This window comes from Orcinus orca, chromosome 8, assembly GCF_937001465.1.
Source record: "Orcinus orca chromosome 8, mOrcOrc1.1, whole genome shotgun sequence".
Taxonomy (NCBI): domain Eukaryota; kingdom Metazoa; phylum Chordata; class Mammalia; order Artiodactyla; family Delphinidae; genus Orcinus; species Orcinus orca.
The window spans coordinates 13935827-13951338 of NC_064566.1; the positions used below are offsets into that span (position 1 = coordinate 13935827).

The window sequence follows — 15512 nt, forward strand, 5'->3', positions numbered from 1 at the left end:
TTGGACAACAGACCCCTCCTGACTGGCTGTGTGACTTTAGGTAAGTTGCTTAACGTCTCTGAGCCTTAGCTTCCTCATCTATAAAAGTACCGGACAAGAAGTAAATGTTCAATAAATGGCAGCTATTGTGAATACAATTATTGTTATTCAGTAAACATCTGCTGAGCACCGTGCTAGGTGCTGGGCATCTGGTGAGAGTCACGAGCAGTTTAGTGCAGTTAGAACGCAAAGGGAAGGAGAAGATGGGGTCAGAGAGGCCAGCGGGGATGGCATGGCCTTGGAGCTGCGACTTTGTCCTAAAGGTAACGGGGAGGCACTGAAGAGTTTTAAGCATGCTCAGATTTGTAATGTTAAAAAAGATCATTCTGCCTGTGTGTGCAGACTGGCCCGGCAGAGGGAGGCAGGGAGACCCGCAGGAGGCTGTTGAAATTGTCCAGCGTGAGAAGGTGATGTACATGCTAAGGCAGTGGCAGTGGGGATGGAGAGGAAGGAACATACTGGAGATACATTTAGAAGGAAGAATCCACAGGACCTGGTGCCTGGGGGGGCATGTGGGGAGTGAGGGCTGATGCTCAGGTTTCCCAGGGCAGTTTCCACCTCGTGGGCCTCCTGGCCTCACCTGGGTCACAGGGCTGCTGGGCATCCCGCCTTTTCCTGATGGGTGCAGCCCTGCCCCTGTTGGCCCCAGCACCTGGCTCTGGTGAGGCAGAGGTCTGAGGAGCCAGCATGGGTGGGCTAGAGGGGACTCTAGCCTTTGGAACCCACTGTGGGTGGGGAGAGGGGTCAGCAGCTGCCTGATCCCACCTCAGAGGCTAGGCCCCACCCTGCTGGGAGGCTGAGGGCCTCAGTTCTGGGCTGCAGGCTGCCCCTGGGCTCCAAGAACACCCACAATCTTCCCAAATTACAGGGCCAGCCCGCTGGCCTCCAGGAAGCTGCCCCCTGAAAAGGACCCACAGACAAACTGCTCTAAAAATAGACTTGGGGTGGTGAAGAATTGCCGGGCTGGGAGGCTGTCCACCCCACATGCTACCCTTCCCCAGGCTGGGGCCTGACACCCATCGAGGTGACCTCCAGAGGCTGGGCTGAGGCCAGGGCACACAGGGAAGTTGAGACCTCCACAGCCACGAGCCCTGGAGCCACTTAAAGCCCCAGAAGGTGTCCCTGCCCTCAAGCGGCTGGATGGGGGCCGGGTACAAAGTCCTGTCTCTGCCCCTGGGGAATCGCAAAGACCCTCAGAGGCAGCTCACACTTCTTGCACTGAGTCTAATTCTAAGCTCCTGCTGCATATGAATTTGTGTATTTCTCCCACCAACCCTGGCGGCGGGCACTGCTCTTCTGCCCATTTAATAGTTGAGAAGATTAAAGTACTCACTCAAGACCATTGTCCTCCAAAGGGAAAGAGGAATAAGAGCCCTGTTCATGGTTCTAGACATGATAGTTTTAATAGGACTTTTATATACATAAGGAAATAGTCGCTAATTTTATATATATATATATATATATATATACATATACATACACACACACACACACACACACACACACACACACACACACACACATATGAAATGTGCTGGGCACTGACTGAGCTGGGTACTTTTCATATATATATTTTTAATCCTGGCCAGAATTCTCAAGATACCTAGTGTCGTCATTTTGTAATTGAGGAAACCGAGGTCCAGAGAGGTTAAGCAACTTGTTAAAGATCACACAGCAGCCGGTTGAGGCACCGGGATGCACAGCAAAGCCAGTATCCTTTAGCGCCCCTTAATGCCGGCAAGTGTGGTGGGTGGCATGGGTGTGAGGTTTAGAATCAGGGCCTGCTTGCTCCCAAGTCCCTGCTCTGCATTTACTGTGTGCGTAACCTAAATAACTCAGCTTTCCCGAAGTCTCATTTTCCTTATCAGACAAATGGGGAGTATGATAAAAGTGATTCTGACCTCACCTGTGAGTTGTGAGAGACAAATGAGATAATAACACGAAGGTACTTTGTGAACTGGAGAGTGCTATAGAAATGTTTATTGTTATTCCCATTTGTAGATGAAGAAACTGAGGCTTATCAAGGCTAAGACATATGTCCAAATATGATGGAGCCCAAAGAGACCATTTCTAGGTGGGGCACAGTCTGGAGTTCTCAAATGTTGATCACCTGAGAGGAAAAACTCAAAGGGCACTTTGCTTAAAAGGGAGGGAGGTGGGGGAGAGGAGAGCTTTAGAGAACCCTACCTTTGGCAATAAAAGTAGGGTGCAGGGGAGTTCCCTGGTGGCCTAGTGGTTAGGATTCCGGGCTTTCACTGCCGGGGCCCGGGTTCGATCCCTGGTCGGGGAACTGAGATCCTGAGATCCATGAGATGTGGCAAAAAAAAAAAAAAAAAAATAGGGTGCAGGTGTTTCGCCCAGGTAACATCTCAGAGGACATCACAGTGTGAGGAGGTGGTAAGTTTCTAGAGTCTTGGTGACTTGTCCACATTTATTGTTTAAGCCTCCCCTCCCCCGCAGCTGTTCCCTCTAAGGCTGGTTCCCAGACCTAAGCATGCATCAGAATCACCTGGAAGGCTGGATCCTCCCCACAGCGTTTCTGATCCAGCAGGTCTGGGTGGGACCTGAAAATCTGCATTTCTAACAAGTTCCCAGGTGCTGTCCCTGGTCTGGGACCCACTCTTTGCACATCACTGACCTAAGTCAGCCAAAGACCCTCTTGAGAAATGCCCTTCTGGGTCTGACTTGCGGAAGAACAAAAAGGCGGGGGGCTCCTCTGAGAGGCTTTTGTGGGAGCCCCCTCGGGTCTGGTGTCCCTCCTCTGGGTCTGGTGTCCCTCCTCGGGTCTGGTACCCTGGGCCCCGCCACCGCTTCTTACCTTGGGTGGTATCCTCCATCTTGATGGGCACAATGGGGCTCTGAGGTGCCGAGTCACCGCTCAGGGAGTAGCTGTGCTCGGCCTGGATGCCCGGCGTGGGGGAGTCCAGTTCCATGTCCAGTAGAGGGCTCTTCTCGTCCAGCACGGGGTCATCAAAGAAACTGCTGAACAGGTCGTTGGAGAAGTCCTCCATGTTCTCTGCAAAGTGGTCCAGGTGCTCAGGGAAGTGCTAGCAAAGGGGGAGGGGAGAGGAGGGAGTCAGCTCACCCTGGAAAGGGGGCGCAGAAGCTGCTCTGGTGGTGCCACCAGCCCTGCCACCACCACCACTGTCCCCACAACCTCCCCATTACTCTTCCCTCCATCATTAGTACCACCACCACCAACACCAACTTCTCCCCAGCCCACATCATCATACCAACTATTATCATTTCTATCACTACTGTCACCCCGCCATCACATTACTGCCACCACCACCTCCACCACCGTCTCTAGCCTCTCTGTCAGTATCCTCAAGGGTGAGTCCTGGATGGTGTGAAAGAAGCCATGTGATAGGACACAGGGCTTTAGTGCTGGCTCTGTGCCCTTGGTCAAAGCACTTAGATTGCCCAAGTCTGTTTCTCAGTCCACCCTACTTCCTTCACGGGAGGACTAAGTACTAAAGATTAAGTGTATCTATGCCAGCAAGTTTGCATTCCAGAGGCAATATCAGTGACTTTTGTATTCTCTTTTGCTGGAATGCAAGGTGGTGAGATTATTGAGGACTCTGCCCCCCTCATTAGTACAGTCCCCATTTGTCCACATGCCTCCAGTGTCTCCCTTTTCCCAGCCATTCTTTATACCAAGAGATTAGGCTCCAGAGCCATATCATTTGGATTTGAATCCTGGCCCTGATGCTCCTAGCTGTGACTCAGTGCCGTTCAAACTGTGGGTGGTGACTCATTAATGGGTTGTGAAATCAATTTAGTAGGTCACGACCAGAATTTAAGAAAAAAGAAAACAGAACAAAATAGAGTAGAAAAATATCAGAGTGCACATAGGGAAGTTAAATACTTGGTAGATTTTTTTAATCTCAGTTTTGTGTGTGTGTGTGTGTGTGTGTGTGTGTGTGTGTGTGTTCTTGGGAAGGATGTCAAATATATTTCTCAGAAACAAAATAGTCTGAAAAATATTGGTCTCCACGATCCTGGGAAAGTTGATTAATGTCTCTATGTTTCATTTCCTCCTTTGTACGGTGGGGATGATAATAGTTCCTATCTGCTAGGGTTATTGTGAAGATTAAACAAGTTAATGCATGTCAAGCACTTAGAATAGTCCCTGGTACATAGTAGCTACTCAACAAACCTCTTATTAGTAAAGCATCCAGTGGCTGGCACATAGGAGGTGCTTGTTTTTTCTCTCTAAAGAATTATAAATATGTAAGGAAATGTTGTTCATTCTTTTTTTTTTTGCTGGCCGCGCCACACAGTATGTGGGATCTTAGTTCCCTGACCAGGGATTGAACCTGCGCCCCCTGCAATGGAAGTACAGAGTCTTAACCACTGAACCGCCAGGGGAGCTCCCTGTTCATTCATTTTTTACTGACTGAATGAATTTGCTGGGGCTTTGCTTCTGGCCCTGGGGTCCCACCTGGAGAGTGGGTAAGGACTGACTTCTGGAGTCCGGAGTTGTTGGCTTTCTGGCCTGGAATACTTGGAGCCTGTCCTAGTCTGGAAGGGATGAGCAGAAAAGCCCTCTGTCTGAGAATAAGATTCAGAGCCACATGAGCATCTGTGTGTGGGGGGCAGGAGATGAGCCCAAGCTCTGCAGATAAGCTTGCTTTTGACTCCTAGCTCACTCCTTGCTAAGTTTACTTCACTTCTCTGGGTCTCAGTTTCCTCATCTGTAAGGGGGAAATAATAGTTCCTACCTCACAGTGTTGTGATGAGGATCAAATATTTGTTAGGTGCTTAATGCTACCCTCATAGGATTATGAGGATAAAATGAGGAAATACATATAACACATGTATACAAATAACATACGTATGTATCTGTACAGCAAACACATGTAACACTGAGAACAGGGCCTAGAATGCGGTGAGTGCTCAATAACTGTTAGCCATTGTTATTATCAAAAGCCTAACTCTGGGCCTGAGGTGAATGGAGCCTGGAGCCAATGCAGGGAGGTGGCTTGGTCCTCCCCCCAAACAAAGCATGGATCAGAGAATCCATGATAAAATGAGTTCAGAAACCCATCGTCTTAGGTATTCTCTCCTCTCCCCGGCTTGTCAGAACTTACCATCCCTATCCTACACTTTTCTTGTGGTTTTAACTTTCTGAAGTGCTTTCATACACATTGTCTTATCTAATCCTTCCAATTACCCAAGGAGACAAGGAAGTTGCGTATCTATATTTGACAGGTAGGGAAACCGAGGCTCAGGGAGCCAAGGAAAGCAGGGAAGCATCCACAACCACAGTCACACCCCAGTCCTCCCCCAATGGCAGCAGACGTTCCCCTCATCGGGAATTGCCTGCCTGTCAGACTGTGAACTCCCTGAGGTAGTAGGGTCTGGACTTGTTTACCTGCTGGGTCCCATCCCCTGGCCCAGGATAGACACTCAACAGCTATTGGTGGAGGGACAGAGCCTTGTACCCCAGAGGGCAACGCCATCAGTATGTCATTCGTCCCATCAGTGCCTGGGGTGAGGCAGTACCAGGAAGTCAGAGGCTGAACAAGTCTCCAAGACTGTGATCTCAGCCAAAGGCCATTTACAGTGTGCAATGTCCCCCAGCCACCTAGCCGGCCACAGTCTGGACTGTGCTAGCTACACCCTCAGCAGAATCTGGGTCAGCCCACCTGGGGGCGCCCTCTCTCTCCCTCTGTCTCTGTCTCTGTCTCTGTCTCTGTCTCTCTCTCTCTCTCAGGGTCTCTGAAAGGCCTGGTGTGAGGCCCAGTGGGAGGGGGTTGTGAAGAGCCTAGTGAGTCAGCTGCTAAGGTATTTCTGCGGCAGCTGCTTCTCAGGCGATAAGGGTTTGCCAAGCCCTTTCCCCGGGCCTGGGAGAGGAGAGAAGCTTCCTCCAGTCTGGGCCGGGGTCCCTAAAGGATTCCAGGCAGATGAGCCAGGTCCGTCTCGGAGACCCCTTCTGGGGTGCCCGCAGGCACCTGCTGAGGGAGATCAGTTGGTCCCTGCTTTGTGAGCAGTCCCACCCCACCTGCTGGAGACAGCAGCAAAGGCCCAGCAGGACAGAGCTTCCAGAGGGTGGGAGCCAAGTGGAAGGGGAGGGCGGCCAAGGGGCAGGCGGATTGGGGGTGGGGGACACTCAGAGAACCCAGTCCTCCTTGCTCAGGGCTTCCCTGTGTGCTGGGTGGACCTCTGGGGGCAACGGTGGGATGTCCCATCATCCCCAGGCCCACCTCCTGCTCATGCGAGCGTGCCAGAGGGCCTCCCTTTAGAGAGCTTTGAGCCCTATTTCTATCTGGTGTCTGGCCCCTCAGAGCAGCCCAGTTATGGCTGGTTTATACCATCAATTTAGAGGCAGAAGGGACCTGAGAAAGCCCATGGTCCACGCCCCCTCTCCCCACTTGCTAATGAGGAAACTGAAGTCCAGAGAGGGACCTACCAGGGTCACACAGTGAATTGGTGATGCTGAGGGAGAGGTTATCCGCAGCTCTGGGGCTGCACAGGAATGTGGAGCAACTTCTCCTTCCTGTCCTCTCTTCTTCCTCTGTACCCACCCTCCCCCCAGCCCTGGAAAGCCCCCTCTGGAGATCTCAGGCCTCCTCAGCTTGAGCAAGGCCCCTTGTCCCTTCTCCTACCCCCCCAAAACCACACCCAGCTCTTTCTCCAGTTCACACACAAAAAGTTCAGGTTTCAGACTACCTGATGGAAAACGATTGGGGCAGCGAGTCAACGTTCTGAGGGGGATAGGGTTCTACTGGGGGTGAGCGTTCTACCGGGGTTGCCTTTCCAAGCAACTGGGGTGGGAAGCCAGAGAAGGAAATATTATGATTTGTTTCCCTCCTTGTTGAAGACTTTTTCCAACAGTCTTGCCAATGTAAGCTCCTTCCCGGCTGCCACGCGCAGCCGGCGCCGGCTCCCCTCTCTTGGAGGACAGGTCCCGAGCTCTCGGGCTCTCAGCCCCGCGCACCCCTCCCCCTCCGCAGCATCTCCTCCCGGAGCCGGGTCTCAGTCGCCGACGCTTTAAGTTTAAAGGAGAGTCTCCAGTCGGCCCCGCGTGGCCCAAGAGAGGCTAACGCCGGCGCGCGGGGGGCCGCCCCGCGCCGCAACCCAGCATGCTCATTGGTCGGATCTGCGGAGGTCGTGGCCAATGGGAGGAGGCTGCGAGACACCCGCCGCTGGAGCCGCGGGGAGGGGGCGGGACGAGGGCACTGCTCGCGCGAGGGAGGGCTCGCGGCCTCCGCCGAAGGCGCGAGCTGCGTAACGTTAGAGTGTGTTTGTCTTGTGTCCCTTTCTGCACCTGAGGCAGAGGCAGAAATGGCCCCTTTAAGCTTTCAGGTGCGCCTGGCAGTTCTGTGGTGCCCTAAGACCCTTATCAGCTGCGTGGCCTCGACCCTGCACCGGGAGCCAGAGGAAGTGAAGACAGAGGGGAGGCCAGGCCCCAATTCTTAAATTCCTTCGCGGCTCTTCCAGCTCAGCGACTTCCTTCCCTCCTCGAATAATCCTACCTTGGGCGCACTGATGGGGCAACGGGAGTCTCTGTCCCAGGTAGGGGGAGGTGGGACACTCCAGGGCGGTAATAGCGCCGTCTGAGGCTCCTCTCCTCTAATTAGTTCCCCTCCTCTAATTCCTCCCTGGGGGTCGATGCAGAGAGAAGGAAAAGCTCTGGGGACGCGGCTGTCACCTGAGGGTGTGTGTGGGAAAGAGGTTTCCCCACCTGCCGCAGCCTGAGAGCGCCCCTTTCTCTCTGGTCCCTACCCCTTGGCGCCTGCACCCCCATCCCGGGCTTCTCCCCCTCCCCCAATCCAGGCTGATTCAGTCTGTGTTTGGGGGAAGGAGGGAGGAGGCCGGAGTGGGTCCAGGCTGAGCTGTGGGATAAGGAGTGGGGGGAATGCCGAGCCCGGACATTCCTTCCGAGAGAGTGAGCTCTGGGGAGCGATGGGAGGAGAGTCCTCTCACATTTCCCCTTCCCCTCCCCCGCAGGTTAGCCCCCCCCCCCACCTCCTCCACTGACCCATACATTCCGGGACGGTTACTTGCCTCGTGGTCACTAGAAAATTGCCCCCATTTCTAGCTGAAGGGCAACCAGTCTGAGTCACTGTTGTGCCCTGTGTGTGGCGGTGAGGGGTGGGGGGTAGGGTCAAGAGAGAGCAGGGAGGGGCTTGGGGAAGGGAGGTGGGCCCCTGGGTACCCAGTGGTCCTCCTAGTCCTGAAGCATCACCATCCAGTCATGTGGGGATAGGGGGAGATCCAGGCATCTTCCCAGAGCTAGACTGGAAGGCTGTCCTAGGAAGGAAAAAAGGCCCTAGACTCAGAGTCAGGAGGCCCCTGTTCAAGATCCATCTGTGCTGTGAGACCTGGGCAGGGGCAGGTGGTGTCTCCTCTCTAGGCCTGTTGCCCCATCCATTCCCCAACAGAGTCTGTGTTCCTACTGAGGCAGGGGTGGCAGGCATAGGGTGGAGTGGACTAGTCGTCAGAAAGTGGCCTCTTTTCTTCTGCTCTGGCATCTCTGGGGACTGTGAAGGGACAGAGCCAGTTTTCCTCATCCCTGGAGCCAGCCCCTCCCTGAGCCTTCCTGGCAGGGCACAGGGGTGAAGGGAAGCACATTGTTCCAGCCTCCAACCTCACTCTCATCCCCCATTCCCCACAGGCCCGGGGAAGGCGGCTGCTGAGGTTTCATATTTTCCCCCTACCAAACTCTTCACCACAGAGCCCGAGTCCAAATAAGCAGAAGTGCTTCCCTGTGTGTGTGTGTGTGTGTGTGTGTGTGTGTGTGCACGCTTGTGCGCACATGCTACACAGACGTGGGCTGTGAGGTTCTTTCTTACACAGGGAAACACCATCTTCCTGACACCACACAACATAAGATCCCCACATTTAGACACATTCAGACTGTTCCCTATACAGCCTGGCACGGATACTAATGCACATACACACTCTCTGGGCTCACATAGGCTGACACTGGCAGGCACTGACACAGACCCAACAAGGAAACACTCCTCAGATGTGATCAGGCAGACACAGACTCCCATGTGCGCACATACACACACATACGTGCAGTTACCCGAGACAGTCACGGTCACAGACGTGGGCATGCACACTCTCACACAAACACACACAACATCTCACAACACCACAGCGCTGAATGCTGACTGTGCCAAGCCACATGCCTGAGTCATGTGACCCCCAGCGAGGGAGCGTTGGGAGTCCCGGGCTTGCCTGGGGCTGGGACGGTGAGGGCTGGGACTGGAGGAAGAGGTACCATGGGAACTGAGCTTTTCCGTGCCTGTGTGCTGGAGAAAAGAAGTGGGAGAGGAAAGGGCAGGCTGTTGCCCGCCACAGGCTGCCGCTGTGCAGAGCAGGGTCCACGGTCTCCGCAGCCCCCAGCCCTGTTAGTCTGGCTCTCCAGTCCCCCCTCCTGACACTGTGGTAGCCCTTCCCTGGCCAGACCACAGGTCCCTCAGGAAAGTGAAGAGCTGGCCTACAAGTTCCCAGCCAGCCCCTGGCATCTTCTGACCGGGCGGCCCATGTGCTGTGGCGCAGCCTTGGGGGGGGTGCCAGGTACTGTCTGGGCAGAAGGAAGCGATGGCCGCTAGTGCCGCCGCCCAGGGCTGGGATTAGCTGTGACTGGCACCACTGAGGGCACAGCAGCCCAGGGTCTGGCTGCTGGAGATGTTGGTCCATAGGCAGTAGCCGGAGGATCCCTGTGGGACAGCTCAGGACACTGGAGACTAAGTGCCAGGGCTGGCGCTGGGGGCCTCTGGAGAATAAGGGCATCTAGTCCCATCCACTTATTCATCACTCGTGCATTTGTTCAGTGTTTACTGAGGACCTACTGTGTGCCCAACCCTGTGGATACAGAGATGAACAAAGCCCAGTTCCTGCTCCCAAAGGGCTTCCTGACTAGTGGTGTGACCACCCATTTATGAAGGTAGGTGCAAAGCTTGAACTCTGATCTGTCTCCAGAACATTCTCCACGTTGGGATCTTCTAACATAAATATGACCGTGTGACTCCCCTGCTCACTATCCACTAATGACTTCCTCTGTCCTTAGGCTAGTTTCCAACTTCCTTAGTATAGCTTGAAATGATCCAGCCATGTCACCTCTGTGTCTCGCTGTGTCCAGTTCTCATCTGTGTCTCCAAAGCCTAGCACTGGTCCCAGCACATGGTAGGTGCTCAGCTCTTTGCTGAGTGACTGAGTGACTGAGTGGGCGAATGAAGGAATGTGCCAGTGAGCAAATGGACTGAGGCCTTTCCTTCTGCAGCTGAGCCTCCAGGAGTGACTGCCCTGAGTTCCGCTCTGCTGCCAGCCTGCTTCTGCCCCAGGCAGTTTCCATGCGCCTGGACGCCTTCCCTCGGCTCCTCCCTGGTGGGGCCCGTTGCACCCATTCTCTGGGTTGTTCTTTCCCAAGGCCTTTTTGCTCTTAAGCCCCAGCCAGACCAGGTACCTGGGGACCACAGCCCCCAACTCAGCTCTGGAGGAACTGTCCCCAGGGTTAGGCCAGGTCCCAGAGGATAAACGGAGCCCAGTGGCCAACCGGCCGAGCTGCTCTTCCGGCCCCTGGCCAGCTGGAAGGCCCTCTTGGGCTGGAGCCTGCCACCAGGCTCTGGCTGGAATTCCCTTGGCCTCTTCCCTCTCCTCTGTGCACTCAGCATTCGGCCTCTGGCTTCCTCAGCGGTCCCGGGCCTGTCTGAGTTGTCCTCAGGTTTTATTTTTGGAAGAAGTTGCATTCTCTCTCCTTATTTACTCCCTTCCTTCAGGGAAGGTGTGGGACCCCTGGGCTCGGCTGGGGATCAGGCTGTGACTCCAGCCCCTGGGGTTTGGACTTCCCTGGGGCTCCAAGGAGGGGACCTCCAAAGATTCCTGACCGATCTGATGCTTCAAAGCCATCTGACTCTGCCCTCCTTCCCCCACCCAGTGTGTGACTAATGCCTGCCCCTGCCCTTCTTGAAGAGCCCCACGATAGCCAAAAGAAATCATTACAATTTTAGAGCTGAAAGGAATTCTGGCATCATTAGGTCCATCCCCGTTTACTTGTAGAAGCAATGTAGTTCAATGGTTATAAGCAAGAGAGGCAGACAGATCCAGTTCTAATCCTGGCTCTGCTGCCTACTGTGTAGCCTTGGGCAAGTTACTTAACCTTTCTGAGCCTCTGTCTTAGCTATGAAATAGGGGAACTTATATCTACGCCACCTGTGAGGTTGCTGTGAGGGTTAAATGAGACAACATTTGTAAAGTGCTTTGTACAATGCAAGACACATAGAAGGCTCTTTTCAAATGTAGCTATTATTATTATTATTATTATCATTATTATTACAGAGAGGAAAACTGAGAGCCAAGGGAAGGAATGGACTTGCCCAGGATCACACAGCTCAAGGTAAGCAGCCATTCCCAGAGTCTTTCCTCTGTCTCCATCTCCCTTCCAAGGAGAAGGGAGGGGGCAGGCACCAGCCCAAAGGAGGAATCTCCTTGAGTCAGTCGCATGGGCAAACCCCTGGGTCTTCCATGGCTGCCTCCTGCATCAGGCCCGGGCCCTCCTCTGACTCAGGCATTTCCTCCACTGCCCTAGGGGCTTCTTGCTTACTGGAGGTGAGAGGTCCAGGGAGGAGACCCCAGGCTGAGGGTCCACCTGAGGCCAGCGGGACTATGAGAGGAGGGGGAAATGCTGGGTCCTGACATCACAGAGCAGAGAAGCTGGAGCCACAGCCATGCAGGCCAGCTGGGGCCCTTCCAGCACGTCCAGATGTCTCAGGAATGTGCTGAGCTGGGAACCACCTCACTCCTTCCCTCACCACCCCCAAGCCCTCATCCCCTCATATGCTTGCTCAAGTTCTGCCTCTGCCCCGCCTCCTACCCTTCCTCTTTCATCTCTCCCTGGGAGAGCCTCGTGTCCACTGTCCCTCTGGTTCCTTGCCACAGTCCAGCTGCCTCTCAGACCTCTGAAGGGGTCACCAGAGGCAAGAGCCCTTCCCCTTCTGCAGACCCCCTGGTCTGACTATGAAGGGTGCGGGGGCGGGGAGATGGAAGCCTGAGCTAACTGGGAGGGGAAAGTTCTGAGCAGATAGTGCCTGCCAGATCGCAAATGTGGAACTGGTTTGCAGCCCTGGGAGAGAAAGGGGTGAAGGCTTTGGGGTGGTAGAGGGCAGGGTTGGGCCTCTTCTCTGGGAGAATGATGAAAGGGGCTTTAGGTATCTTGTCCCAGTTGATGGGTGGGAGGGCCAAGGAGAGGAGGTGCCAAGCTGGGCTGGGCTCAGAAGGAGGGCTCAGATCCTTCTAGGCCGCTGGGATCAATGGGGACGTGCTTTGCCTGATACTGGAGGGTCCTGAGAGTGTGAGGGAACCCCATTAGGGTCTTGGGGTTGGACCAGGAGGCACGACATGGTTCAGACTGGAGCTCTCAGCCCCAAAGAGGGACAGCTTGTGTCTCCGCAAGGGTGGAGTTGCCTTGGGCCTCCCCAGGCCAGCCTGGCCCCAAGTGCTGGGGATGAGAGAGCCAGAAGGGAACTGGTGCTCCTGGCCAGTGTGAGAGTGACATCAGGGAAGGGGGTAGAAATCAGAGGAGAGAAGGGACCTGGTGTCAGTTGCTGCCTCGGCCTGCTCTGGGCACAGAGAGGAGCCCACAATGCTGTCTTGGGGGAGAGGCCGTGATCATCCAGACAGGCTGACAGCTGGGATGCCCTAATGGACTCTAGACCTCCTAGCACTGACACGGTTCAGGGGAGCTGGGACCACTGCCCTGTCCAGCTCAGAACTATCATTGAGAACTATCACTGGCTCCCTTCTGCCTGCTGAAAAAACTCTCAGCTCCTAAGCACAGCATTCAAGGTTTGTCACAAATTGATCTCAACTTTCCACTATAGCTGGAACCCCTCATCTTTCCTTTCCCTCCAGCCTCATTGGATGACTGCTCCCAGTTCCTTAAACCTGCTGTAAGCTCCATGGCTGCAGGGCCTTTGCTGGTACCATTCCCTGTGCCTGGAAGGCCTTTGCCTTTTATCTCCTCATTCTAACTCCTATCAGCCTTTAAGGCCCAACTCAGTGCTGCTTCTGCCAGGAAGCCTTCTTTGATCACCCAGCTGGAGGAGTCCTCTCCATCTTATACCACTGTAGCATTCATCAGCCACTGGTTAATATGATGCCTTGAACTCTAATTATCCACAATGGGACCCATCTCTCCTTCTAAACTTTAACCACCTTGAGGGTAGGATATAGGATGGATTTCATCCTCGAACCCTCTGCAGGGCTTCACACAGGGACTGGCATACAGTATACCTAATAACAATAATAGCTAATATTTATATGCCAGGCACTGCTCTAGTTCCTTCCATGCAGTACCTGATTTAAGTTTCAGAAGATCAGGTAGGTACTATTAGTACTGCCATTGAATGGTTAAGGAAACTGAGGCACAGAGAAGTTAAGTAGCTTACCCAGTTTATTCAGTTAGCAAGTGGCTGAGCCAGGATTTGAACCCAAGCTCTGATTGCAGAGCTTGTGCTTTTAAGCACACATGACAACACTGGATGTTGAAGGAATAAGGATCGATTTCCTGCTGTCCCATCCCAGCACCTAGGGCCAGATACAAAATATGGTCCCCCATTCCAGGCACTGGGTCCTCACATGGGGCCCCAGATTTGCTCATCCCTGGCCATCCCTCTCCTGATGCCCAGAAAGACATAGCCCTGAGAAGAGGCCTGGGGTCTTTTGCCTTTACCCAAAGAAAACAGCCTTTCAGCTCCAGAGAGGTCCAACAGGTAGGCAAATAAAATCCCTATGGTTAGGGGTCAACAAAGGGATGAAGATGGGACATTCCTCCAAGGGCAGTCCAATGCTGAGGACCGTCCTTTTGGGCAGGGACAACAATCAGAATGAAAACAGCAGCAACAACTACTGTTTATAGAGGGCTTGCCGTGTGCCATGCACTGTTCTAGGCTCTTTGCAAGAGTTGTCTAACTGAGTCCTTGTAAGAACCCTGTGTGCTACAGTCATCCTTACTTAATGGATGAGGAAAATAAGCTCAGAGAGGTAAAGGCACCTGTCCAAGCTCACACAGATGACAAATGATGAGAGCCAGGATTTGCTCCCAGGTCTGGGCAGGGCTAAAACCAACCACTAATGGTCACCCCACACCACCTCAGGTATGGCTTGGCTCCCCAGCGCTTGTTGGGGTATCTGCCTTCTGACCTGTGGACTTGCTGTCTGGTCAGGTGGGGTCTGGGAATAGACACCAGGTCTCAGGAGAATTTCTGTTCAGAATCTGCCCAGAGTGGAATGGATTTAGAGTCTACAGCTCAACTTCTCCCCAAGCTCATGCAACTTTGAGAGCCCAGGATATTGAGAGCTGGGTTGATTTCTTTAGCTGGGTAGTGAGTACCCAGGTATCCATTTTATTACACTTTGTAATTCATATACATGCATTATATATATTCTCTTATGTGCATGATATATTTCATAATAGAAAAGGCCACCATAATTAGGAGATTGGGATTAACATAGACACACTACTATATATAAAACAGATAACTAACAAGGACATACTGTATAGCACAGGGAACTCTACTCAATATTCTGTAATAACCTATATGGGAAAAGAATCTGAAAAAGAATGGAGATATATATATATATAACTGATTCACTTTGTTGTACACCTGAAACTAGCACAACATTGTAAATCAACTACAATAAAAATTAAAAAAAAAGAAAAAAGAAAAGGCCATCATGATAGAGTGAAAGGTAGATGTAGGACTTAGGTTAAGAGTCGCTACTTGATAAATAAAATCCACCTAAAAAAAGAAAAGTACCATCAAAGCTGAAGTGTGGGAGTGTCCTTTCTCCCATTACCCATCCACCCACTCGTTCATCCATCCATCACCGCTTCTCATTCCTTCCTTCCATCTATTCAATAAATAAACATTTCCTGAGCACCCAGTCACTATAGCTATAACTAGTGAATAGATAAAAACCATTGCCTGACACTCCCTGCCCTCAAAGAACTCTCAGTCTAGTTCAGCAATGAGGAAACCAAGGGGAAGTGATTTGCCCAAGGTCACACAGAGAGTTAGGGAGATGAGGTGAGGAGAGGTGAGAACATTCTAGGCAGCAGGGAACACATGGGAAAAGGCTTGGGCCTGTCTGCCTCCCCAGCAAGTCCCCTCAGTTGCTGCTTTCAAACTGCCTCCTGGCTCTCCGTGAGGGCCTGAAGAGCCTGCCTTACTCCACTGCTGCTTTCATTTTTGTTATTCTTTTGGAAGAAGAAGAGGGGGACAGCTGCTGCTGTCCAGCTGTTCTGTCAGACCACACAGCCCAGCCCAGATGTGTCAGCCTCTCTGTGATGGGTGAAATGGCTCCTGGGCCAAGGGCCAAGGAAGCTGCAGTGAGGGCTCTGTCCCGGGAGAGTTGGGAGAAGAGGCACCTTCAGCCCGGCAGCAGAGAAGCCCAATATTCCTCCAGCTGTCAAGTTGGCCTCGCTCATGATGTGGTATGTCCAGTTCATAAGGATC

The 15512-nt window shown here is 53.0% G+C and overlaps 1 protein-coding gene and 1 long non-coding RNA gene across 2 annotated transcripts in view; one reads left to right on the plus strand and one right to left on the minus strand.

The window, feature by feature from the left end:
• The window catches only part of CREB3L1 (cAMP responsive element binding protein 3 like 1), a 35194-nt gene that overhangs the window by 12713 nt on the left and 6969 nt on the right, over positions 1–15512 (minus strand). The window contains exon 2 of the mRNA XM_004264048.4: positions 2858–3086. Within this exon, the coding sequence (XP_004264096.1) occupies positions 2858–3086 (229 nt within the window). The remainder of the gene's footprint in view (positions 1–2857; positions 3087–15512) is intronic.
• Positions 9825–15512, plus strand: part of LOC125965162 (uncharacterized) — a 101336-nt gene continuing 95648 nt past the window's right edge. Inside the window, exons 1-2 of the long non-coding RNA XR_007478743.1 lie at positions 9825–9943; positions 11335–11392. This is a non-coding gene — a long non-coding RNA (uncharacterized LOC125965162). The remainder of the gene's footprint in view (positions 9944–11334; positions 11393–15512) is intronic.